The sequence below is a fragment of the Budorcas taxicolor genome, chromosome 22 (assembly GCF_023091745.1).
Source record: "Budorcas taxicolor isolate Tak-1 chromosome 22, Takin1.1, whole genome shotgun sequence".
NCBI lineage: Eukaryota > Metazoa > Chordata > Mammalia > Artiodactyla > Bovidae > Budorcas > Budorcas taxicolor.
In genome coordinates, this window is record NC_068931.1 from 58,201,428 (window position 1) to 58,228,677 (window position 27,250).

A 27,250-nucleotide genomic window follows, 5' to 3' on the forward strand; every position below is an offset into this window, starting at 1 on the left:
TCCCATGCGCCACAGGAAATTTGAGTGGATTATCTGAAAAAAAAAAAAAAAAAAAAAGGACAAGTGTGGGAGTTGCCTAAACAAGAATCACAACAGGACGTGGAGAAGGGTCACCAAAACGTGTCCAGAAAGGTACTTGAAGAGATCTTCTGGAAAGAGAAGTCATAACGATTTAATTGCTCAATCAGTTACTCAGAACTAAACTTCCCAGGAGATGTTTTTAACAGTGCCCTTGTGAGCCAAAGAAACCTGGTCTGCACGGAGATTTCAGAGGGTGAAGAGCTAGAGATGCTTACCCGATATTATACAACGAAGCACGGCATCGGACTTCTCAGGAACTTTCTGGGAAAGCAACGTAGATAAAAAACAAAGTGCGCGCCTCTGAGCCTCTCCTGAGTCTGCCATCCTTTCATGCCACATGAGCCTGAAAAATAACAATCCCCAACATCACCATCCATTCTGGGACATCTCTGATGTTTCTCAGGAATTCCAGAAGTCCCACCGCCCTGTGAGTGGTCCTCAGGGAGAGAAGAAATGAGGTCCCTTGGCCTGTGGAAGACGGGGTGTTGCGGTCATGCTGGTGGGCAGGTTGGGGGTCCTTGGGTGGGCTCTCTCACCAGCCACTGGTGACATTAGGGCCAGAAATGTTATGGGGGCAGGGGCAGGCCTGGGCATTAGCAGCATTCCTGGCTTCCACCCACTAGATGCCAGGTGTATGCTCCCCCAGGTGGTCACAATCAAAATCTGCAGAGGTTGCCAGTGCCCCAGGGAGCGCAGAAGCTGTTTCAACCTTGCTTCCTGGTGGATGACAGGGCGGCCACAGCCCAGATGGAGGGAAAACTGAGCCTACAGCCAGTGCCACCTCTTTCAAAGTCGATTCCTACTGGACTCAGGAAGTGTGTGCATCTGGGACTTCCCTGGTGGTCCAGTGGCTAAGACCCCACGCTTCCAATGCAGGGGGCCCCGGGTTCAATCCCCTCTTGGGGAATTAGATCCCAGAAGCTGTAACTAAGAGTTCACATGCCCAACTAACGATCCTGCATGCTGAAATGAAGACTTGGTGCAGCCAGATAAATACATTTTTAAAAAAATGAACTCAAGAAAGATGACAATTAAAAAAACAAAACAGTGTTCATGCATGTTTGCCTCCCAAAAGTGGAGTTGACACAATACAAAGGAATCACCAGGTGGGACATGTTTCTTCCAGGAGAAACCGGGAAACTACTGTTCCTTCCAAGCAGCAGGCAGGTGCCCCGGGGAGGGCAGCAAGTGGGCTGGCATTTCTGAGCAAGCACGGATTCATCAGTACAAGTCGGCATTCAACACTTGGTTAGTCACCAGGTATGTTATGTCACTTAATCTCCTTTAAGTGACCTAAAAGGTTATTAATACCACCTACATCTTATGTGTGTGTGTTAGTCGCTCAGTCATGTCTGACTCTGCAACCCCATGGACTGTAGCCTGCCAGGCTCCTTTGTCCATGGGCTTCTCCAGGCAAGACTACTGGAGTGGGTTGCCATTTCCTTCTCCATCTTACAGATGAGGAATCCGAGACTCAGGCTTAGCAATGTGTTCAAGATCACACAGTTGCAGCAGTCACTCCCCTGGGACCCCCATCACAGCCACACAGGCTGACGTCTTCAGTGTGAGAGATGACCCTGGAGCCGTGCAGTGCACATTTCAAGGCAGCCGTAAAACCACCAGTCTGTCTGCACCCAAGAACCCGCCCCACTCTGTCCTCTGGGCACAGTGCTAGCATCACGCTGCCAAATCTATCCTGCGTGGAGGACCCCATGCTTGGAAATAACATCTCGCTTTACACAAACAGTAGACATTTAGAGACAGAGTCTTCCACGTAAATATATTTTGTGTATTTATCTCTGGTGTGATAAATTTTCCAAAGATGAGAACTTACATATTTTTGATCTCCACCTAGTATATTGATTTGGACATGGCATATAATTAGGCTTATCCAAGAAAAGCAGTGGACTCGGAGTCAGAAGTTTTAGTTCTAACCTTTCCGTTTGTCACTTCTGAGTGGCAACATAGCATAGGTGGGTGAGAATTCTAGAGCCAGATACCTTGGGTTCAAATTCTGACTCCACCTCTTCCTAACTCAATAAGCATGTCATGACTACCTCAGTTTCCTCATCTATAAAACAGAGGCATAATTGTTGTATATACTTCAGAGGTTGTTGTGAAGATTAAATGAGTTATTGCCTATAAAGCACTTAATCCTCTATGGATCAGAATAATGTATGTAAATAGTCTAAGGAAGAATCTGTTATATAATTGGTTTTCAAGATGGTAATCAGTAGACTTTAAGGAGAGACTTCACTCATTTCATCAATTTCCTTTTTGCTGTGGGTTACCATGATGATTTTTTTTAAGTGATATACTAATTAAGGTCTAAAGATTTCTCCTGGTATAATATTCACCTGTAATAGTAATTTACAAGACAAGACTATTCCCATTCCCAGGGGTCACTGCTGTGGAGGGAGAGGGAAGAAAGGACAAAATCAGGCTATTAAGAGTTGAAATTCTCAAGGCAAGATTACTGGAATGGGTAACTATTCCCTTTTCCAGGGGAATCTTCCCGAGCCGGGGCTTGAACCCAGCTCTCCTGCATTGCAGGCAGATTCTTTACTGTCTGAGCCACAGGAAAGCCCATTAAGAGTTGGGGTGATGTCAAAGACCTTATGTGCCACGCATGATTTCTAAACCAGGTGACGGCTCCCCAACAGCAAAGTCCCACAGCTTGCAACACTTGACAAACACCCTATTTGACTCACATAATTGGTTCAGTCACCATGTGTCCCAGCCATGGGGCACCGACTATTAAGGAAAGGACAGTTAAGTCAGGCTGTGGGTCGTGTTTCCTCACTTCTCTGAAGGTGAGAACCCTTGAAGACAGATTTATCATTCTCTGCTAGAGATGGACAACTAATGAATTACTGAAATTAGCAGAGGGGGCCAGGGTGTGGTTCACGGACAGCCTTGGAGCGATCGGATGGCAACTGGAATGAACACAAGATCTGCACGTTTCTGTTATTTCAGCTGTGTTGTCCAGAGTAAGTTGCTTTCTTTTTTAAAATTTTTGTTTACCTTTAATTAGACAGAGTCTAAATGCAGACAGTTGTATTCTGTAAAGTATACCCCCAAAATATGGTTTCCCACAAACTCTATCCTCCATCTCAGAACTTTCCCAAGAGGAAGGACTTGCTTTCCTTTCAGGCATTTTTCTATCCATTTACACGTATAGTCATCTAGACACTACACACACACAAATACATATATAATCTTATTGTATGTACGTCATTAAATTGTACATATTTGCCATGCAGTTAGCTTACCTTACTTACCAAGTTTCAGCAGTTTTACACGGTCAATTCAATCCACTACGGATTGCATCATTTTTTAAAAATGCTTGATGATATCAGTATCACATAAAATAGCAATATCATGTTTAGTCTGTCTGTTCTTGTGTTGATGATGAGTAGCTTGGCTGGAGTGTTTCAGACTTACAAATGTGTCTCAGAAAACATCCTGGTACATGCTTGCTTGGGCTCCCTCAGTGGTTCACCAGTAAAGAATCTGCCTGCAAGGCAGGAGACTCAGATTTGATCCCTGGGTCAGGAAGATCCCCTGGAGGAGGAAATGTTACCCCACTCCAGTATTCTTGTCTGGGAAATCCCATGGACAAATGAGCCTGGTGGGGTACAGTCCATGGGGTCGCAAAAAGTCAGACACAACTGAGCGCCTAAACAATAGCAACATGCCTTCTCAGGCATGTAAGTGGCTCTCTAGACTAAATACAAGAACTGTAGCTGCTGGATAAGAACATTTGCATATTCCATTTTGATAGATAGGCCAGGATAGGCAGCACCCTTAACAGAACAGGAGAAGGATGTGGTGATGAAGGGCCCGGGTTTCTGGGCTCAGATCTTAGCTCTGCCACATCCTAGCTTAACTTCTCTTTTTCTCAGGTCTTTCCCCTGTAAAATGATGAGAATACCAGTAGCTGTCTCATTCAGTTTTTAGGAAAACCGAGTCGGTGCAAGCTCTTCTGAATTGCGTACCAAACACTAAGTATGAAGTGCTACCAAGAGCTTTGGGTTCAACATCAGCAAAATTATAAACATCGTCCTCTCACATCACTGGAGAACAGCTAGGAGGTGATAGGAGGACTCTTTGGATGTTTAAAGCCCTTGACTGATGCCTAGCTGTATTTTGGCTATTCTGCCCCCACACAGGCAGCCGGTGGCGTGGCTGCTGTCAGCAGGAAGGCTGAAGGGGTCGGGGAAGAGCTCTGAGCCTACATGCAGAGAGCAGGCACCTGGTTCTTCTGGGGCGAGCAGCAAAACCAGCTGTCAGAGCTTTCTCACTGGGACAGGAGGCGTCAGTCCCGATGACCCAGCCTAATCCAACAGCAGCTGGGTTCCTGAACCTGCCGTCGTCGGTGACTCCTGATTTGGATGTCGCACCCACCGTCACCCAGTCCCCTGTTAGGGAAAAGCACCCTTCCCAAAGATGGGTTCTGGGGAATTCCTGGTGGCCCAGTGGCTGAGGCTCTGGGCTCCCAATTGCAGGGGGCCCGAGGTCAATCCCTGGTCAGGGAACTAGATCCCAGATGCCGCAACTAAGAAGAGTTCACATGCCACAGCGGAAACAGCGTGTGTGCTGCGATGAAGGCCAAACATCCACTGTGCTTCAGCTATGTCCCAGCGCAGCCAGATGAAGAAAAGAACCATCTTAAAGCAGCCCACAGAGATGGGCTCTAGCAATTTGGGGTAGGGAGAGGGGGAGGCCGACCAGGCAGGGAGAGACAATTGCAACATGTTTGGGGTACCTTCCGGGTGTCAGCCCCCAGGCTGGGCACTTCACACCCACTGTCTCGTTTAATCCTCACAGTTAAACCACCAGATGCGTTCTTTCTCCTTTCACAGACAATGACTTGGAAGCTTTGCTGCTGTTTAGTTGCTAAGTTGTATCTGACTCTTTTCCAGCCCTGTGGACTGTAGCCCACCAGAGTCCTCTGTCCATGGGGTTTCCCAGGCAAGAATACTGGAGTGGGTTGCCACTTCCTTCTTTAAGGAATCTTCCCCACCCAGGGATTGAACCCGCATCTCCTGCTTGGCAAGTGGATTCTTTACCACTGAGTCACCACCTGGGAAGTCCAAGAGTTGATGTAACAAACCTAACTCCTCCCTGACTGCAGGTGGCAGGACTGGGCTATGAGTCCAGATTTGTTGGAGCGCAAGCATTGTGCTCTTTCCTGGGCAAGATTTTCTGGGTTGTATGTGAGAAGGAGAGGCAATAAATTACAAAAAATAAACCCATGAAAAGATGCTCGACAGCACTACTCATTAGGGAAATACAAATTAAAACCACAATGAGATCGCATTTCACACCCACTAGGATGGCTATTACAAAGCAGAAAGTCAAATGTGGGTGGAGACTGTGGAAAAAAACAACCCTCAAACAGGGCTAGTGGGAATATAAAATGGTACAGATGCTTTGGAAAACAACTTGGAAGTTTCTTAAAAACTTGAAACATAAATTTACCAGAAGACCCAGAAATTCCATTCCTAGGCATCTATCTACCCAAGAGAAGTGAAAACATACGTCCACACAAAGACTTGCACACAAATATTCTTAGCAAGATTACTCATAATAATCAAAACTTGGAAATAACCTAAATGTCCATGGAAACAACCTAAATATACAACTAGTGAATTGATAGACAGATTGTGGTGCAGCCACACAATGAAACACTCTGGATAATAAAAGGGAGCAAACAAGGATGGCTCAACACAGATGAACCCCAAAAGCGCTCTCATTATCCTCAGTGAAAGAAGCCAGAAACAAGACAGTACATAGTGTACGGTTCCATTTATACAAAATATCCTAAGAAAGCTGTTGAGACCAAAAAGCAGATTAGTGGTTGCTGGAGGTGGGGAGTGGGGAGAACACCACTTAACAATAAATGTGCATGAGGAATCTTTTTTAATTTTTTATTTTATACTGAAGTATAGTTGATTAACAGTGTTATGATAGTTTCAGGTATACAGTAAAGTGATTCAGTTATACATATACCTATTCTTTGGAAGAAAAGGTATGACCAACCTAGATAGCATATTCAAAAGCAGAGACATTACTTTGCCAACAAAGGTCCGTCTAGTCAAGGCTATGGTTTTTCCTGTGGTCATGTATGGATGTGAGAGTTGGACTGTGAAGAAAGCTGAGCACCAAAGAATGGATGCTTTTGAACTGTGGTGTTGGAGAAGACTCTTGAGAGTCCCTTGGGCTGCAAGATCCAACCAGTCCATTCTGAAGGAGATCAGCCCTGGGATTTCTTTGGAAGGAATGATGCTAAAGCTGAAAGTCCTACTTTGGCCACCTCATGCGAAGAGTTGACTTATTGGAAAAGACTCTGATGCTGGGAGGGATTGGGGGCAGGAGGAGAAGGGGACGACCGAGGATGAGATGGCTGGATGGCCTCACTGACTCCATGGATGTGAGTCTGAGTGAACTCTGGGAGTTGGTGATGGACAGGGAGGCCTGGCGTGCTGCGGTTCATGGGGTCGCAAAGATTCGGACACGACTGAGCGACTGAACTGAACTGAACTAATTCTTTATCAAATTCTTTTCCCATTTAGGTTGTTGCAGAATATTGAGCAGAGTTCTCCATGCTATACAGTAGGTCCTTGTTGGTTATCCATTTTAAATATAGCAGTGTGTACCTGTCCATCTCCAACTCCCTAACTATCTTTACCCCCAACACTCCCCTTTAGTAACCATAAGTTAATTCCCTAAGTCTGAGTCTGTTTCTATTTTGTAAATAAGTTCACTTGTTAATAATCAGTTAATAATAGACAAGTTCATTTTTTAACATTACATATATAAGCAGTATCATGTGATATTCGTCCTTCTCTAATTACTTCACTCAGTATGACGATCTCTAGATCCATCCATGTTCCTGCAAATGGCACTATTCCGTTCTTTTTAAAGGTCTAATATTATTGCACATGGGACTTTCCTGGTGTTTAAGGAAACACTTTCCAGTGTTTAAGATTTCCAGTGTCTTCTAGTGCAAAGGGTACGAGTTTAACCCCCAGTTGGGGAAATAAAATCCCACATGCCTTGAGACCAAAAAAATAAATAAATAAATAAAAACAAAGCAATACTGTCACAAACTCAATAAAGACTTAAAAAAATGGTCCACATCAAAGGATCTTTTAAAAGATTCCATTGTGTATGTGTGTGTGTATAGATACACACACACACACACACTCTCTACGTCTTCCTCATCCATTCCTCTGTCGGTGGACATTTGGGTTGCTTCCATGTCTTGGGTATTGTAAACAGTGCTGCCGTGAACACTGGGGTGCACGTATCCTTTCAGACCATGTTTTTCTCTGGATATATGCCCAGGAGTGGGACTGCAGGATCATATGGTAGCTCTGTCTTTAGTGTTTTAAGGAATCTCTAACTGCTCTGCATGAGGAATCTTTGGTAGGCGAGAAAAAATGATTTAAAACTCATCTATAACAATGGTTTTGAAACTTGATGAATTTAACAACATCACTGAATCGAACACTTAGAGTGAATTGCACAATGTGTAAAATATCCCTCAATATAGTTAATTTTTAAAATAGAGATAAGAAGACAAACAAGCAGCTAATAATATTCATTGTGGCATTGCTTGTGATAGCAAAAGACTGAAAGTGCCCTAAATGTCCATTGATAGTACCTGGTTACAGTACATCTACACAGTGGAATTTAAATTTCTAGGGGCAATGAGCATTAAAAAAAAGAATAAGGCTTCTCTGGTGGTCAGGGGTAAACAATCCTCTTTGTAATGCAGGAGACACTGGTTCGATCCCTGGTCCAGGAAGATCCCACATTCCATGGAGCAACTAAGCTTGTGAACCCCAGCAACTGAGCCCACGTCCTACAACTACTGCAGCCCGAGTACCCTGGAACTCACCCTCCACAACAAGAGCAGCCACCGCAGCGAGAGGCCCAGAAACCACACCTAGAGAAAGCCTGCATGCAGCAACGAAGACCCAGCGCAGCCAAAAAATAAAAACAAATAAATATGTAAACCTTTTTTTTTTTTAAAGAATGAAGCAATTCTGTATGTACTAATATGGAATAATCTCCAAAATACATTGTTGAATAAGATAAAGTATAAAAGAGAGTGTTATTCTATCACTTGCATAGTGAAAAAAGGAAGAATAAGTATTATAATATGCTTATTTATACACACAGTGATTTTAGAAATTACAAGGAACTCGTAATCTGGTTGCCCCTGGCGAAGAGGTCTGAGTATCTGGAGAAAGGAAGGGACACAAATTGTGAACACTGCTGGCCTCTGCATTTCCTTTGGGATGGTTTAAATTTATGTACACATGCTCAGTTGCTATGTCATGTCTGACTCTTCGCAACGCTTTGGACTGTAGCCCGACAGGATCCTCTGTCCATGGGATTTCCCAGGCAAGAATGCTGGAGTGGACTGCCATTTCCTCCTGCAGGGGATCTTCTCAACCCAGGGATTAAACACGTGTCTCCTGCATTACAGGCAGATTCTTTACCACTGAGCCCTCGGGAAAGCCCTTTTTAAATGTATATATGTTACCTAATAAACAAATATAATGGCTTCCCTGGAATCTCAGATGGTAAAGAATCTGCCTGCAATGTGGGACACCCAGGTTTGATCCCTGGGTCGGGAAGATCCCTGGAGAAAGGAATGGCAACCCGCTCCAATATTTTTGCCTGGAGATTCCCATGGACAGAGGAGTCTGGCAGGCTACAGTCCATAGGGTCGCAAAAAGTCTGACACGACTGAGCGACTAACACAAACACAATAAACAAATATAACTTAGCTGTTAAATATTAATAGTGAGCAACTCCAGGTGTCCAGCAGGGTGCCTGGCACACAGACACGTGAACACACTGGGCTGTAGCTGCTGTTTGCTCTCTCTGGGTTTCTTCCAAACTTGTTTTTTAGATGGACTTTGTCTTCCCACTCCCCTCTCCTTAAAAATCTGTGGCAGTTCGAAATCCTTTAAGGCAGGGTTAAAAAAAAAAAAAAACACACACACACAGCTCAAAGTTAGTGAGACCTGTAACAAAGTTGAATAACTCCTTTGATTTTATCATTGAAAAGCACCCCTGAAACACAGGCGGGTCAAACAACCTTTTCAAGGTCACGCAGCTTGTTAGGGGACAGAGCCCAGGTTTCTAGATTCTAATTTCCAGCGTATTATGTTGAAAGGATACATCCCTCTCTTTCTTATCTTTGTCCTCCTCCCTCAGGGTAAAAGGAGGGCAAAGATCTCAATGCCACAAACACACAGGGTGGGCTTCCCAGGTGGCGCTAGAGGTAAAGAACTCCTGCCAATGCAGGAGAGGGAAGAGACACAGATCGATCCCTGGGTCGGGAAGTTCCCCTGGAGGAGGGCATGGCAGCCCACTCCAGTATTCTTGCCTGGAGAATCCCATGGACAGAGGAGCCTGGTGGGCTGCAGTCCATGGAGTCGCAAAGAGTCAGACACGAATGAGACAACTTAGCACATAACACACAGGACAGTGTTGTAAAGTGACGAACTTCAGTGGCTTAACTGGTACAGCCACTGTGGTTTGAAGTTGAATGAGGTGAACTACTGCGTCCGATCTAGGTATATGTTGTCAAGGTCACTGCAGAGAACATGATAGTGAAGAAAGCCCCTCTCCGGTTGGGCCTCCACTTTCTCCCAGGCTCCCTGAGTCCTCGAGCTCACCTTCCCTGCAACAAAAACCCCAGAGCAACCCCCAGAGTCATCCCTCTTTGGAGACTGTTTATTACAGATGGACCTAGAGGTGCCATCCTGTGGAATCTGAGGCATCAGCCAGGGTCGGGGAGGATTTGGGGGATGTCCCACTCCCTGCCCTGTGATGGGCAAGAACAGCACTGCCTCTGGGGAAATGAGCTGAGCCTGCATTAACTATGCTGAACAAACCACCTGTCAGTGAGCCAGGGAGGAGAAAACCATCTGTGTGGAGATGGGGGGGCAAGCGCTGTGGAGACTGTCAGTATTATCTCAGCCACCTCCTTCCACCCTCCTCAACATAGCCAGTTAGAGGGGCTTAGGAGAAAACTTTCTATTTTTGCCTCTACTTGGTTTGTTGTCTGAAGAATTGTTTAAATTATTCTTTATGTAATTTTTTTTTTCCCTAGTAAAGTGTGCCTTAGAGAGAAGGAGCTTCAAACCCAGTGGTTCATCCCATTCCAGAATAGAACCATTTTGTAGAAGGGCTTTCCAGGTGTCTCCGTGGGAAAGAATCCACCTGCCAAGCAGGAGATGCAGGTCAGGAAGGTCCCCTGGAGAAGGAAATGATAACCTACTCCAGTGTTCCTGCCTGGGAAATCTCATGGACAGAGAAGCCTGGCAGACTCTAGTCCATGGGGTCACAGTCGGACACGACTAAGTGGCTGAGCACATGCTAAACCTTTGAAGCGTGAATGCTGCCCACTGCCAAACTTACGCCTAAGGGAGGAGATGGTATGACTTTAGAGGCCTTTCTCCAAAATGTCCAAAATCTCCCAAAGTGGCCACTTGCTTGTCTCCCTGACTTCATTGCCTCTCCCATCACTCACACCTGCTGAGGGGTGAGCTAGACCGCCCCCTCCCTGCTCTGCAAGCTCTGATGGGTCTAAACTGATCAAGTACTCTTGCTGGGTGCCTGGTTGCTAAGGTCTAGGCCAATCAGCACATGGGTTTCTGCGGAAAGCTCCACGGTTATCCAGTCAGTGGAAAGCTGAGGTCTTTTGCCCTGTTCTCTAACGAGGAAAAATAAAGCAGCAGACCCCAAGGGAGGCTGATAGCAGAGGAGACTGGGAAAGCCAGCCTGAGGCTGAAACCAAAGCGCACAAAACAGCAGAGTCTCCAGAAATGCAGAGACCAGAGCTGGGGTCCCAACCACACTTCTTGGACTTTACAGTTGTGGGAGCAAGAAGAGCTGATATTTAATTCTGATGTTTTTATTGTTTTTGACTTTTGATGTTCTAGAAAGCACATGGATGCGTCCATACTTCCCATTCCCTGGCCCTTGGTGTTTGAAATCCCTACCATTAGCCCTCCATTCTCAAGATCTATGTGGACAAGCCAGATTACAGACAGAAGTTAAGGATTTAAGATTAGATGGCTTCATCAAAGAATGCTTGTCTAAGAAAGTTCTATGGACAACTGACCAAACCAACCTAATGAATTTCTGATTTCCATTGGCATCCTGTCTCTTTCTGCCCTTCATGTTTTGTTTGGGGTTTTTTGTTGTTGTTGTTTCCTTTATAGAATGAGACCACCTTCCATCTCTGTATATTCAAATCCTACCAGTTTCAAACTCCACCTTAACTGCTGGTTTGTCCTTGAAACCACCCCGCTAGCCTCAGCTGGAAAAAACAGCCCACTTGTAAGTAATGGGCCGCTAACCTAAGCAGGAAAAAGCAGCCCCCTCCCAAATAATGGACTGCTCAGCTCGGTGTGTCCTCCCCACACTCAATTTCGCCAGCAGACACGCTCCGCTGCAGGCTGTTTGCCTGCAGGACGCCTGATGCGTTTATCTTTTGTGTTCTCCACAGCTGTTGCTTATTGTGGCTTAGCCTTCTGCATCTGAGAAGTAGGCAAGGTTAGTGTTTGAAAAGAACAAGGGCAGAAATTATAGGCCAAATAAATGGCTAAAGTGGTTCTCAAAGTGCTGGTCCCTGGACCACTGTCAGCCTCACCTGGGAACTTACCAGAAGTGCAAATACTTGGGACCTTCAGAATCAGCAACTCTGGGAGTGGCACCCTGGAAAATGTGTATGTACAAGCTCTCTGGATGCTGCTGCTCTAAGAGTTTGAGAAGTTTGAGAACCACAGGACTAGAGGAGGGTCTTAAACTATTGACTGAGGAGTGAATGACCCTGGTTTTCTAAGAGCAGGATTGAAGACCAAGTGGCCATCAAGGTGAGCTAGGTGGCCCCGGAAGTGCTGGTAGCAGCCACGGAGGAAATGGCCCTGGGGGGCTAGGTGCTATGTACTCAGTAGTGGACAGTCCAGAACTGATGCTCTTCAACCTGTGTCCATCTCTTTGCCCTCATGCCCAAAGTCTCCTGAAGGGTGGTCAGGTGGGCGTACCTGGGCGGAAACCTCAATGAAAGCTCCAAACACCTTTTAATGCTCTTTCTCTCACACAGCTGGACATTCATCCTTTCATTTTTACCTCCTAAGATGACATGATCACTTTCTTCCAAGCTTCTTTATGTTTCTGAATTTGGGGCAGAATTAAGTGTAAATTAACAGGGTTCCTTACAAACCTATTGGTAACTCAAGCAAAGAATTTATCCAGAAACCCTGAGATGCCTGGACAAAAGCTGTGGGCTATCTCAGTCAAGAGCACAAGGGCTCTGTATAAAATAGATAACCAACAAGAACCTGCTGTGTACCACAGGGAAGTGTACTTGATGCTCTGTGGAGGCCTACATGGGAAGGAAATCCCAAAAAAGAGGGAATATGTGTGTAGGTATAGCCAATTCACTTTGCTGTTCAGCAGAAATTAACACAACACTGTAAAACAACTATAATAAAAACTAAAAAAAAAAAAGACCAGGGGAAAATTAAAAAGACATGGGTACAGCTCTTCGGAGCTGCCCCATGAGACCTGCTTGTGATTCTTGTTTGCTCTATCCCTCTGCACCTGTCCCACCCTCACTCCAAAATAAAGAAGCCCCCTGTTCACTGAGAACCTTCATCACTGGCCTTGAAATCCCAGGCATGGCTCCTGAGATCGCCCCCCGCCCCCTAACCCCCACCAGCTACCGTCTCCACTGAGTCCCACAATGCATGTTCATTTCTGCATTGAAATGACCGGCCACTCTACAGTACCCGTGTCTAGTCAAAAAAGGGAACCGATGCAAGACCCAGCTATAACCTTTGAGGGAAGATGGGTTTGTGCCTAAGTTTCCATACTAATCACAGACATCATCTTGTATACATAGATTTACCTTTACCTTCCATGCCTATGGATTCATGAAAACTCCCATTTAAATATGGCACGGGGGTGAGGGGGGTTGGCGGCAAGAATACTGGAGTGGGCTGCCATTCCCTTCTCCAGGAGATCTTCCCGACCCAGGGATTGAACCCGGGTCTCCCGCATTGTAGGCAGACGCTGTACCGTCTGAGCCACCAGGGACGTCAATATGGCACTAATATGTATTAAACAGCATCATCAGATGATGCAGATGAATCTCGACCTTGCTTTTTAGATGGCACATACCCTATCAACCATTTCCAGGCAAAAAATAATTTTTCTTACTTATTGCAGATGCATTCTAAATTATAAACTTTTTTCTTTTGTTCTTGAATGTTTTCAAGTATAGAATTTTCTTCAAAATATATAAATGTCTATGTTGTTTTATCATTGCCCTGGTGTCAAACATGTGTTGTTTCTATTACTGTGATAGTTTATGTTAGGAAAGCATTCTGAAATTTTAGCAAAGAGAGAGTTGTTGTTCAGTTGCTCAGTCGTGTCCGACTCTTTGCTACCCCATGGACTGCAGCACGCCAGGCTTCCCTGTCCTTCACCATGTCCCAGAGTTTTGGGGTTTTTTTTAACAGTATGAAAAAAGCAAAGAGAGAGAAAAGCTTTTTAATTAACCAAGGGGGGGAACTAGCCTTTGTGGAGAAATTACGATTTGACAGACACTTTAGGTATATTTGCTCGTGTGATTTCCCCCAATCAATCCTGTTAAGGTGGATGTTGTTATTGCCATTTACAGGTGAGAACACTGAAGTTCAGACTGGCTGGAAACTGTGCTAAAGTCAGGATCTGGTTCCAAACCCTGCCTCTGAGCCTGGACTCTATCCCTCAGCTCCACTCTGCGTCCTGCACCTCCCTCAGATTAGGACACTCGACGGCATCCTCCTCCCACAGGCTGATAGCTGCACGTAAGTGTGTGTGGGGTGGTGGAAAGTAAATTAAATTGGGAGGAGGTGTCTTTTCAAAGTGATGAAAATTAGGAATTCCACCCTACCTAAAAATCTTCCCCAATTGTGACTGCATGTTTTGCAAAGAACTTCAAAGGACAATGGAGTTTGGGAGATGAAATCCATTTAAATTTGTTTTAAATCTGGATTTCAAGATCTGATCATGCTTCTCGAGCATCAGTGCCTTTTGCTACAGATTTGTCCCTCCGTCCATTCAGAAGGCAGCTCACAACATCCGGGCTTTCGGTTCAGAAGCCCAACAGCAAAGGAACTGGCTTGATCTACCCTTGACTGATATCGCTGGTATAAAGCGTTTCTGACCACTCCTGGTTAACTAGCCATTCGAAAAAGAGGGCTACCTTTACCTGAGGAGAAGGCTTTGGAAGGGAAATAATCACAGCAGCAGCAGCTCTAAATGCCACTCTTATCTATTTCTAAATGCCTGCCAGATGTCTGTAACTGACACCCTCAATCAGTGCTTTGAGTTCGGATGTGTTCATCAGAATGTGACCGTGCTGCTGTTTCATCAATCTTTCTGGGGGTGACTTTTTGCCTTCGATTTTCAAAAACATCCTAGTTAGCAACTCAAGTACAGTGTCATGCCAACAGTTAACAATACTGTCTTCTTTTTCTTCCGTTTTGGTTTTGTTTGGTTAATTTTTTTTTTTAACAATACGGTTTTGTGCACTTAAACATGTATTAAGACAGTAGATCTCAAATATTCTTACCCCAGTTTTTAAAAAGGAAAGGAAACCTGTTTCAAAGACTCAGTGAATGTTTGCACCGGCCATTTTGAAATGCCTGATAGCTGTGCAGCACCTTTCATTCCTGTCATCAGACAAGGGACCGCTGGGTCCCTTCTCAGAGTTATTCCCATAAAAGGAATGACTTTTGACTGAAACACTCAAATAGGTCAGGCAGAAGTACCAACAGGGGGCTGCATCCCCTGGGTCGTTACCTCAGATTTTCACGATATTTTTCTTTGCAAAGCCTTCACAAATCATTCTTTTCATTAATCCTTCATGTTTATTTTTTTTTCTGACTATTGAGATAGCCATGAGGTGAAAGAATCTTTTAAAATGGCTGTCAAGCCAAAATGGTCATTAAAAAATAATGATAATAATAGATTTGCAAAAGTGTCAGAATGGACCGAAATGGAAAAAAAAAGAAAAAAAGGAGCGTTTGGCCACTTGAAAACCCTGCAATGTACCCAGGCATGCTCTGTAGACCCTACTCATTCCATCCTGTTCAAGTTCCTAAGGAAACAGGGGGCTTAGTTCCCTTTTGCAGAAACTGTAAACAACGGCATATGTAAAGAACAGCCATTCCTGAGGTTAAAAACCGGAGCCGAGATACTCACTTTTCAATACTTGCTGTCCAGGAGGCGTGTCAGGAGGGCCAGCTCGGCTGTGGGTCCCCAGACTGTGTGCCAGGCATTGAGTGGGTGTCCCTGTTCCCAGGACGGGGAACACGGAGGAGTGACAGGGTTCGGGGTCTTTTCCCAAGTTTTTCAAAGCACAGTTGGGTCTGCTTCCAGGAAAGCTCCTGTCTTCCTAAGAGGGAAAATTCCATGCCCAGGGACGTTCTGGAAGAAGAGCATGTTTTTTTTCTCCCCTGCCCCTGAATGAACTAGGTCATTGCTGAAGCTGGAGATTTTTTAGCATCACAGTGATGAAACTTGAGGGCTGTTTCTGCAGAAGGTGTGACCCTTGTTGACGCTGCCGGGGAGGCCCTGGCAGAGGGGCCTGGTGAAACGCAGCCCCAGGCGAGCTGATGAAACGCAGACGAGCTGTCCCTGATGCCTCGGAGACAGCCGCGTTTGGCAGAGCCCATGCCAGACCTCAGGTTCAGGTGCTCGTCTCAGAAAAGCAGGATCTCGCTGCCTGATAAGGTGTTTAAGGCCACAGGCACATCGGCAGTTCTCCCACCAAGGCTATCAGGCACTTGAAACACACATAGGAAACCCAAAGAGCGGGGGAGGGGCAGGGAGGAGGGCAGGCGAAAAATAAGAGTCATATGTTATTTATTTAGAATTGGCATCGCCATCACTCTCTGAAGTTCTCTGAGAAAAGCAGAAGCCACAGGAAGGCAGGCTCCACCCTGTCCCCCGGTGGTCCCCTCCTCGCCCCTAAACACCCCTTTCTCTCATACACACAAACACACACACTCACACATGCACACACGCGCACATTCTCTCTCTGTCTACTTTGATTGCCACAGTAAGAAGAAACGAGAGGAAGATCAGAAGATATCCAGAGAAGAACTGCCATGAGCCCTGGTTTGTTTGGTTTTTTTTTTTTTCCAAATTGTCAAGAATTGTTCTTGCTGTCAAAGTGGGTTTTATAACGTGGGCATTTCTCTTCTTGAATTTTGTCCAGTTCCAAGAAAAAACATAGAAAAATCCAGAAGTATCGCTGGGTAACCACTTTGCCTCTTTGCAAAAGTATTTTAATGCACCGTACCTGGAAACTGACAGCTTAGACGGAAACCTTTTACGAGACTCATGGCTAAAATTAGCAGCTTCAAGTGGGTGACTTTGAAAGGGACACAACTGCAAATATTCACTCCCTACTGAGCAGTATAATCCTCAAAAGCAAATTGTTTTAACACAGCGCAGTGTGTGAATCGCTATACTTGGATGGAATGTAACTTCCCACAAGATGAAAAATCATCATCTAAATTATTAGGTATCAAGGGTACTGTTGATGTATTCTGTTTATTTCACGTGTACCTTCATTTGAGAAGAAAGATACTGAAAACTCAGAGACTTTAAAATAATGACTGTCTCTTGGGGAACACGTTTCCATGAAATGCAACAGAATGTAGAAATCACCACGTATTTGTGAATGTGGATATCCACTGGTTTTATTTAAAGCCTGATCCTCTTCACAGCAGCAGGTCATTTCGAGATAAGAGGAGATAATGTTAAGGTGATGGTGAAGAGAGAAAAAGGTTGTGATGATAAAAAAGTAAAAGTATCACACACAGCAAGACAGGATAAACCCAACAGAGCAGATAAATGTGACGTGATCTTGAAAGAAGAGTTGCCTGGGAATCCTTAAATGGAAAAGTTGATATTCGTTATGAAATTTAATTTTGGTCTTCACAAACAATTTGAAAGACAAGCTCCCTCAACTCCTATTATCCACCTCCTAGCAAAATGAATTTAAGGAGCAGAGAATTTAAATATATATATATGGGGCTTCCCTAGTGGCTCAGATGGGAAAGAATCTCCCTGCAACTCAGGTGACTTGGGTTTGATCCTTGGGTTGGGAAGATCCGCTGGAGAAGGGAATGGCTACCCACTGTAGTATTCTTGCCTGGATACACACACACACACATATAATGGATTAGCCATCCCATTAGCCTGCAGCCATCGAATTTCTGACGTTGGTGTTAAATGCAGGCTGGGTTACTCTTCTGAATTTTTTATGATTATCAGAAGGAGAAAGAATAGAAGGAAGGATGTTGAAGAGAAAAAAAGGAAGGCATATGTTTGTGTCTCTCACATAGCATCCGAAATACGTGTTTGTGATTAAAAATAAAGACCTAAGAATGTTTGGCATCATATCAAGTGAAGTAGTATGGAATAGAGAAAACGGTTAAGTAAGCTCTTTATCTAAAGCTGCAGAAGAAGGAAGAAAACTCTCTTCACGTGAGAGATTTTTCATCTAAGGAGCAGAGTTGGAAGTGTATTTTTAATCAGATGCCATTTAATTGTTTCTCTGAAAGGCTTTTGAGGCTGTTTTAGTTTCTTGGCACGTGGAATGAATGGGTGCCGTGCGACGCACCGACCGCTCTGGGCTCGCTGGGAAAGGGGATCTAGTCAGTTTCCAATGTGTCTGAACATTTCAAGCAAATCCAGAGGGTCCTTTAGCTGCTCTCTGCTCCCATAACTTGGGCTTGGATTGGTCCGTGAGGGGTTTATCGCTCACCTTATCCCTCCTGGCACAGGAGGTCTTTGAATGCTCGCGTCTAACGGTCTGAGTGATGGATGCCCTTCCCAGCACAGCACATTCTTGGCTGAGCTTTGGTACCAACCACATGTCAGGTCAGATCAGATTTTCTGCCAGAGTCCTCGGGCCAAGCTGGAACTGAGCGGGTCAGTCCAGCTTGCAGGGAGCTGTGTGGGGAGAGTCCCCCCACCGTGGAGAGCAGCACGTCATCCCCATCCAGCGTCCAGGGATTCTCAGAGCTTCTGCAGTATGTGCGGTTCCTTGTTGAGTGGGCATGACCCGAGTCAGGCCTTTTTGACCTGCATTCAGTTCCCTGTATACTAAACGGCTGCTAGTCACTCAGGTCACTTGGGCTTCCCAGGGGGTTCTGCGGGTAAAGAATTTGCCTGCCAAGGAGGGAGATGCGGGTTCCATCCCTGGGTCAGGAAGATCCCCTGGAGGAGGAAATGGCAACCCTCTCCAGTATTCTTGTCTGGAAAATTCCTTGGACGATGGAGCCTGGTGGTCTTCAGTCTTGCGGTTGCAAGAGTCGGACACAGCTGAGCAACTAAGCGCACGCAGTCACTTAAGTAGGTCAACTCCACGAGTACTCCTTTCCCTCAAGTACAGAAGCGAAAGAGCTAGTGAGGTCCACAGAACTCCTTACAGAAGCATTTACTCCAAACTTCCCTGGCAGTTCAGTGGCTAAGACTCCATGCTTCCAATGCAGAGAGCACAGGTTTGATCCCTGGTCGGGGAACAAGGATCCCACATGCCATGGGACGTGGTCAAAAATAATACATAAATAAATAAATAAAAATAGCATAAAATAATAGCAATGTATAAGACAAGGGGAAACTGTTACTATATTAGGAGTTTATGATTTATGTACACAATATCAATAACCTCAGATATGCAAATGACACCACCCTTATGGCAGAAAGTGAAGAGGAACTAAAAAGCTTCTTGATGAAAGTGAAAGAGGAGAGTGAAAAAGTTGGCTTAAAGCTCAGCATTCAGAAAATTAACATCATGGCATCCGGTCCCATCACTTCATGGGAAATAGATGGGGAAACAGTGGAAACAGTGGCAGACTTTATTTTTGGGGGCTCCAAAATCACTGCAGATGGTGATTGCAGCCATGAAATTAAAAGACACTTACTCCTTGGAAGGAGAGTTATGACCAACCTAAACAGCATATTAAAAAGTAGAGACATTACTTTGCCAACAAAGGTCCGTCTAGTCAAGGCCATGGTTTTTCCAGTGATCATGTATGGATGTGAGAGTTGGACTGTGAAGAACGCTGAGCGCAGAAGAATTGATGCTTTTGAACTGTGGTGTTGGAGAAGACTCTTGAGAGTCCCTTGGACTGCAAGGAGATCCAACCAGTCCATTCTGAAGGAGATCAGCCCTGGGATTTCTTTGGAAGAAATGATGCTGAAGCTGAAACTCCTGTATTTTGGCCACCTCACGCGAAGAGTTGACTCATTGGAAAAAACTCAGATGCTGGGAGAGATTGAGGGCAGGAGGAGAAGGGGACGACAGAGGATGAGATGGCTGGATGGCATCACTGACTCTATGGACGTGATTCTGAGTGAACTCCGGGAGTTGGGGATGGACAGGGAGGCCTGGCGTGCTGCGATTCATGGGGTCGCAAAGAGTCGGACACGACTGAGCGACTGTACTGAACACACTACCATATATAAGCAATCAACAAGGACCTACTCGATAGCACTGGGAGCTCTACTCAATATCCTGTGATAATCTAAATGGGAAAGAATCTGAAAAAGAATAGACACATGTGTATGCGTCCCTGAAACTAACAGAGTATGTAAATCGACCATGTGCAGTCATTCAGTCGTGGCCGACTCTTTGTGACCCCCTGGACTATAGTCCACCAGGCTCCTCTGTCCATGGGATTTCCCAAGCAGGAGTACTGGAGTGGGTTGCCGTTTCCTTCTCCAGTAAATCAACTATATTCCAATATAAAAATTAAAAAAAAATTTTTTAAGAAGTATTTAATACATCTTGTTCCTAAAGTACCTAAAAAGCTACCTAAAACCGCAAGAATCAAAACCAGGTTAAAATTCAATTTCACTGTGTATGACAGTCTAAGTACCCAAAAAAAAAAAACCCCAAACCTCTACGATAAGATTCTACCACAGTTATTCCTATGCTAGGTTTCACTTCAAAACAGCCACCAAAAAAAGTATTACAACTGTCAGAACAGGAGAAAATATCAATTTTCACAAATTTATAGATTGAGCCCTAGGCCCAATTTCACAAATACTAAGTCAAATTAATTATTTGATTGGTGTATGGAAATTTAAATTTTTAAAAATATTTGTGTATGGTATGTATATTAAGTATTTTATAAACGTTTCATTTTAAGGCTTTCCTTCTGATTATCAGCGTAATATGTACTCATTACTAAAAATTTCTAATTTTATTTTTAAAATTTTAAATCTCCCACAACCCAAAGATAACCACCATTTTGGTGTATCTCCTTCTGCTCTTTTATATTCTCTTTGTGCATTTTTTGTGCTTTCTTTTCTCTTATTTGTCGGGTTTGGTCACTTAACACGGGCCTGTCATTAAGAATTCTTTAGCCTACACACCGCTCTGGCAGATGACTGTGTCATGGTACTTTATGTGGCCAGTGTTCCAATCCTAGATGTTTGGGTTGCTTATACATTTTTGCTTTTATAACCCATGATGTAATACACATTATTGTAAATAAATCTTTAGGTGCATCACTCTAGTCTAAGGATAGGATGTTAGAACTGGCACCGAGGGACCGATGTCGTGGCATGTTGGAGGAAGCAGCTGCTGTTTCGCCGGGCCCTGGTCCTGAGGATGCGGTCCAGGTGGTCCCTGGCCGCTTCCTACCCACTCCTCTGCCCGCCTTTTCCCCGTTCCTCTGGCAGGATAAGGCGTGCAGGCCTGGCTGAAGGAGTACCCCCTGGCAACTATGGGAACTATGGCTATCCTAATAGTGGCAAGAGTGCCTGTGAAGAGAACGAGAGACTCCCGGAAAGTCTGAGAAACAAAGCAACTGCGATAAAATCTCTTTGCATTGAAACAGGGCATGAAGTTTAACATCAAAATAAATTATTAGCTGAAATGGATTCACAGTTTGACTCTACGACTGGATTTCTAGGTAAAACTATGGGAAAACTGGAGATTTTATCCAGAGGAAGCCAGGCGAAGTTGCTGTGGTGTATGACGCTATTCTCACTGTTCGTCTTTTTTGTCATTTACTGGATTGTTAAACTGAGGTGATGCAAGTCAGTGTGAGTTTGGAATTTGTTCCAGCTTAACAGCTTGGAGTACCACAACAGTAAAAAAAAAAAAAAAAAAATCAGCATCAAAACATTCCTAAGTTTCAGCGACTATGGCTCTTCCCATCAAAGAGCACTGAATCTTGTTTCGCAGATCACACCAGATAATACAGTGCTCTTTGGATACTGTTTCTTAATGATTCACTTTTTGCCCCGATTTTCAGCGGTACTGAGCTGTTCTGAGGGTCACTCTGGCCCTAACAAGTTTTTCCTGTTTTTTGCTGTGAGATTAAAGAGCAGTTATAAAATTCTGTTGTGACCATAAATGTGGGTTTCTGTTCCACGTAAAGGAACTTCGTGGGAGAGTAGCAATGCCTAATGGGGAAGGCAACGGCAGCCCACTCCAGTGTTCTTGCCTGGAGGATCTCAGGGACGGGGGAGCCGGGTGGGCTGCCGTCTACGGGGTCGCACAGAGTCGGGCACGACTGAAGAGACTCAGGAGCAGCAGCAGCAGCAGCAGCAATGCCTAAAGAGCCCGGTGCTGTGCTCTTGAGTTGGTGAGCAAGTCTGTGATGGATGGGGAATGTGTTTTCCTGAATTGTCATCGCCCCAACGTTGTACTCTTCTTTCCTCCTTTATTTCGTTTTAACTGTCGGCTGGTTTTTTTTTTTTTTACCTACAGTTTTCCTAATAATTTTTGATGATATGACTCTTCTTCCCCTCCGCCTCTACCCAAGGACCTCAGTCTTTACTAAAACTTGTTAATTTGGCATATTGCTAGTAGGATCCAAAACAAATGTGTACCAGTATAGTTGTCATTTTATATTAACTTTATATATATATATATATATATAAACATTGACTTGGCTTATAATAGTTTTATGATTTTAGCCACTTGGATAGGCCATTTGGTTATCATTTATGACAGAATAATGTGAAGCTAAAGTAATTGCTAAGCTCTGAATGGAAATAAAATGTTCAGGAAAAGTAGTTGCCTCTGCTTTATTATGTGCTCAAAATAAATATTGGAAATACTCAGGCACTGAACTTAGGATTAAGGGCACTGTTGTTTTAATCCAGTGTATTTGTTTATAGGAAACAAAATGCAAAAATGGACTGCTAAGTAGATGTCAAAATGTTGTGAAATTGTCTGTATTGCTACTGTTTTGGAATTTGCTCACTTATGGGCTTCAAAAATAAAATTTTTAATAAAATAAACAGAAAAAGTGGCACCAAGGGATCAAAAGCTACAAAGATTTTAAGGTTTTGAAATATACTGCCGAAGAAAACTCCATCAGTTGTACTGTGTTTTGTCTCGACCAGCACGAGTAAGCCTGCCCATCTTACTTTGAGAGTAGTCTCTCTTGGCACTGAACGCTATCACTGACAACGTTTCTGCCAATCTTAGAAGCAGGATTTCTTCTATTGCCAATGAGGTTAAGTAGTGTTTTACAAATGCTTTGGACCTTCTTTCATGAGTTGAATTTTCAATTTCTGGGGTCAACTTTGCTCACTGAGTGTTTTCCTTTTGCACATATTAAAAACACTTCTTATATAATTTGCTACAAATAAGCTCTATCTTCCAATTGGTGGTTTTGACACGTAGACATTATAAATTTGTGAAGTCTTGAAATGTAGAAGCTATGAATTTTTATTTAATAAAAGCTATGCAGGAAGGAGGAAAAGGGAGTTGGTTTTTTTTTTAAAGGGTACAGGGTTTCAGTTTTGCAAGATGAAAAAGTTTTGAAGAGTTATTTGACAGCAGTGTGAATATACTTACCACTACTACATTGCACACTTAAAAATGGTTAACGTGAAAATTTTTATGTTATTTTTTAACCACAATCTTTAAAAAGCAATCTTTTTCTTGTGGTTTCTTCCTTTGCTTATAAAGCCCTGTCTCTATATGCACCTTTCCACTACCCCATGGCAGAATAGAGAGTAGTAATGTATGCTAATGTACTGGATCACTTCATGGCAAATAGATGGGGAAACAGTGGAAACAGTGACAGGCTTTATTTTCTTGGGCTGCAAAATCACTGTGGACAGTGACTGCAGCCATGAAATTAAAAGACGTGTGCTTTTGGAAGAAAAGCTGTGACAAACCTAGACAGCGTATTAAAAAGCAGAGACGTTACTTTGCCTGCAAAGGTCCATCTAGTCAAAGCTATGGTTTTTCCAGTGGTCATGTGTAGATGTGAGAACTGAACAGTAAAGAAGGCTGAGCACCAAAGAATTGATGTTTTCGAACTGTGCTGCTGGAGAAAACTCTTGAGAGTCCCTTGAACTGCAAGGAGATCAAACCAGTCCATCCTAAAGGAAATCAACCCTGAATATTCATTGGAAAGACTGTTGCTGAAGCTGAAGCTCCAATACTATGGTCACCTGATGTGAAGAGCTGACTCATTGGAAAAGACCCTGATGCTGGGAAAGATTGAAGGCGGAAGGAGAAGGGGATGACAGAGGATGAGGTGGTTGGATGGCATCACCGACTGCATGGACATGAATTTGAGCAAACTCCAGGAGATGGAGGAGGACAGGGTAGCCTGGTGTGGTACAGTTCATGGGGTTGCAAAGAGTCAGACATGACTGAGCTACTGAAGAAGAACAATAGGATCAATTTGTGCCTTTTTCCTTAACCCAGATATCTAGGATTCTCAGTATCCTTGGTGCTTTAGAGGCTTCCACCCTTCACAGCTAAGAGAGTGATACGAGTATAGGTACAATAGTAGGGTTTTGGTTTAAAGACTTGATTTTTTTCCACCCATTAAAAAAAGAATGAAATGGGAGTTATGTCTTTCTACTATGACTCATGCAAAGAGTTGACTCATTGGAAAAGACTCTAATGCTGGGAGGGTTTGGGGGCAGGAGGAGAAGGGGACGGCAGAGGATGAGATGGCTGGATGGCTTCACGGACTCGATGGACGTGAGTCTGAGTGAACTCCGGGGGTTGGTGATGGACAGGGAGGCCTGGTGTGCTGCAGTTCATGGGGTCACAAGGAGTCGGACTCGACTGAGCGACCGAACTGAACTGAACTATGACTCAATGAGGAGGCTAGAAAATCTTCTCACTCAAAAGCAACTATAAAGATAGACAATGTAGACAGCCATTTTAATGCTCTTAAAATCACCGTTTGATTGCTCATGTAACAATATGAGAAGCATTTATGGTTGAGAAAATCTCAACTTTGGGTACTAATAGCAAGTCTCTATGACATTCTTGTTGGTCATACAAGATGGACAGGGAGGCCTGGCGTGCTGCAGTCCATGGGGTCACAAAGAGTCGGACACATCTGAGCAACTGAACTGAACTGAACTGATGACGTTCTTGACTGGTTGTTGTTGCTCAGTTGCTAAGTCATGTCTGACTCTTTGCAACACCATGCACTGCAGCACACCAGGCCTTCCTGTCCATCACCAACTCCTGGAGTTTACTTAAACTCATGTCCATTGAGTCGGTGATGCCATCCAACCATCTCATCCTCTATCATCCCCTTCTCCCGCCTTCAATCTTTCCCAGAATCAGGGTCTTTTCCAATGAGTCAGTTCTTTGCATCAAATGGCCAAAGTATTGGAGTTTCAGCTTCAACATCAGTCCTTCCAATGAATATTCAGGACTGATTTCCTTTAGGATAGACTGGTTGGATCTCCTTGCAGTCCAAGTTACTCTCAAGAGTCTTCTCCAACATCACAGTTCAAAAGCATCAAATTGGTGATTTTCTGACACCAATATCACAATCCATAAAAAAAAAAATTGGGAAATTGAGTTTTATTATAATTAAAAAGTCCTTTGTTTTAAAGGACATCACTACACACCACAGACTGGGATAAAGTGCAAACCATTATATATATATATATATTTATATATGATAACATATTATATATATTATTTAAATTAATCTATATATGTATACTTGAAATGTATATATTATTGAAATCTCTCAAAACTCAACAATAGAAAGACAAATAATCCAACTAAAAAATAGACGAAAGCATTGACTAGACATTGAACTAAATAAAATACACAAATGGCTAATAAGCACATGAAAGGATGCTCAGCACCATTAATCATTAAGGCAATACAAATGAAGACCATAATGAGATACCACTACATACACAGTAGGATGGCTGTAATAAAAGAGACAGACAATACCAAATACATTCACATGGATCTGAAAAAACTGGAACGCTGATACACTGCCGGTGGCACAGCCACTTTGGAAAACAGTTTGGCAGTTTCTTAAACCATATCATACCCGACCATACAACCAAGCAATTCCACTCCTAGAAATCTACCTATAAGAAATGGGAAAACACATATCCAAAGAAAAACCTGTATGCCAAAAAGTGGAAACAGTCCAAGTAGCAGTCAACCAGTGAATGGATAAAACAAATTATAGTACATCCATCCATACTATTCAACAGTAAAAGCAAAAGGACCCAGATACAACTTGGAAGAAAGGCAAAAACATTATGCTAAGTAAAGAACTAGATGCAGGGGCTTCCCTGGTGGACCAGTGGTTAAGAATCTGCCTGCCAGTGCCAGGGACACGGGTTTGATCCCTGATCTGGACAGATGCCACATGCCTGCGGGCAACTAAGCCCGGGTCGGAACGACTGCGCCCGTGTTCTAGAGGCTGTGCTCTGCAACGAGAGAAGCTACCACAGTGAGAAACCCACACACTGAAACTGGAGTGGCCCCACACTCACCAAAATTACAGAAAGCTCGAGCGGCAACAAAGACCCAGTACAGCAAAAAATCAGTAAATAAATAAATCTAAAAATTAGGTGCAAACGCCTGTATAATGAATTGTGCCGTTTGTATAATGAAATGTCCAGAAGAGACAAAGTTATACGGAGAAAAAGATGTCAGCAGTTACCTCGGGCCTGGGGCAGGTGGGAAGATAATCTGCAAATGGACACAATGGAACTTAGGGAAAGGATGAAATGCTCTGAAATCGGATGGTGGTAAATGGCTGCACAACTATCAATATATTAAACATTGTTGAGTCATACACTAACATTTGGAGAATTTTATTTTATGTAGTCTATATTTCAGTAAAGCTTTTTAAAATGTATAAGAAAACAGTTAATGGCTTCCTTGTCTATCCTTTAAAATTATTTTTGATTTGAATTTTATATTCTTTCCAGAATACTGAAGTATAATTTATATAAAGTTTGCAAACCTTTTCTCGCATCCTGCAGGTTGCCTTTCCACTGTTTCCTTAGCTGTGCAAAAGCCTTTTAGTTCGACTTAGTCTCACTTGGGTATTTTTGCTTCTGTTGCTTGTGATTTCGGTGTCATATTCAAGGTATCATTGTCAAGATCAATGTCAAGAAGCTTTTCCCCTGTTTTCTTCTAGGAGTTTTATGGTTTCAGATGTTATTTACATTCAAATCTTTAATCCATTTGAGTTACTTTTTGTGTACGGTGAAAGCTAGGTGTCCAGTTTCATTCTTTTGCAGGTGGATATCCAGTTTCTAAGCACTATTTATAGAAGAGACTTTCCTCATTGTGTGATCTTGGCACCTACTTGTAAAAATTTAGTTGACACTATATGGGCGGTTTTACTTCTGGGCTCTCTATTCTTTTCCATTGGTCTCTGTTTTTATGACAGGACAATACTGCTTTGATTACTATTACTTTATAATAGAACTTGAAATCAGGCAGTATAATGCCTCCAGCTTTGTTGTTCTTTCTCACGTTCACTGTGGCCATTCAGGGTTTTCTGTGATTCCCATATGAATTTTAGGATTACTTTTTCTGTTTGTGTAAAGAAGTCTTTGCAGTTTTTATAGAGGTTACATCGAAATTGTAGATTGCTTTAGGTAAGTATGGACATCTCAACAATGTTAATTCCTCTAATCCGTGAATACAGGATATCTTTCCATTTATTTGTGTCTCCTCTAATTTCATCAGTGTTCTATAGTTCTCATGGTGCAAGTCTTTCACCCCCTCAGTTAAGTTTATTCCTAAGTATTTTATTCTCTTTGGTGCTATTGTAAATGGGGCTGTTTCTCAATT

The 27,250-nt window shown here is 43.5% G+C and overlaps 1 protein-coding gene and 1 long non-coding RNA gene across 2 annotated transcripts in view; one reads left to right on the plus strand and one right to left on the minus strand.

Moving 5' to 3' along the window:
• The window catches only part of LOC128067273 (uncharacterized), a 44,090-nt gene extending 35,916 nt beyond the window's left edge, over nucleotides 1-8,174 (plus strand). The window contains exons 3-4 of the long non-coding RNA XR_008201381.1: nucleotides 6,660-6,699; nucleotides 7,868-8,174. This is a non-coding gene — a long non-coding RNA (uncharacterized LOC128067273). The remainder of the gene's footprint in view (nucleotides 1-6,659; nucleotides 6,700-7,867) is intronic.
• ALPK2 (alpha kinase 2) overlaps nucleotides 1-15,586 on the minus strand; it is a 141,778-nt gene extending 126,192 nt beyond the window's left edge. The window contains exons 1-2 of the mRNA XM_052660223.1: nucleotides 15,370-15,586; nucleotides 297-424 (exon numbers count right to left, since the gene is read on the minus strand). Of these exons, the coding sequence (XP_052516183.1) occupies nucleotides 297-420 (124 nt within the window). The 5' untranslated portion in view covers nucleotides 421-424; nucleotides 15,370-15,586. The remainder of the gene's footprint in view (nucleotides 1-296; nucleotides 425-15,369) is intronic.
• Nucleotides 15,587-27,250: the final 11,664 nt, after the last annotated feature.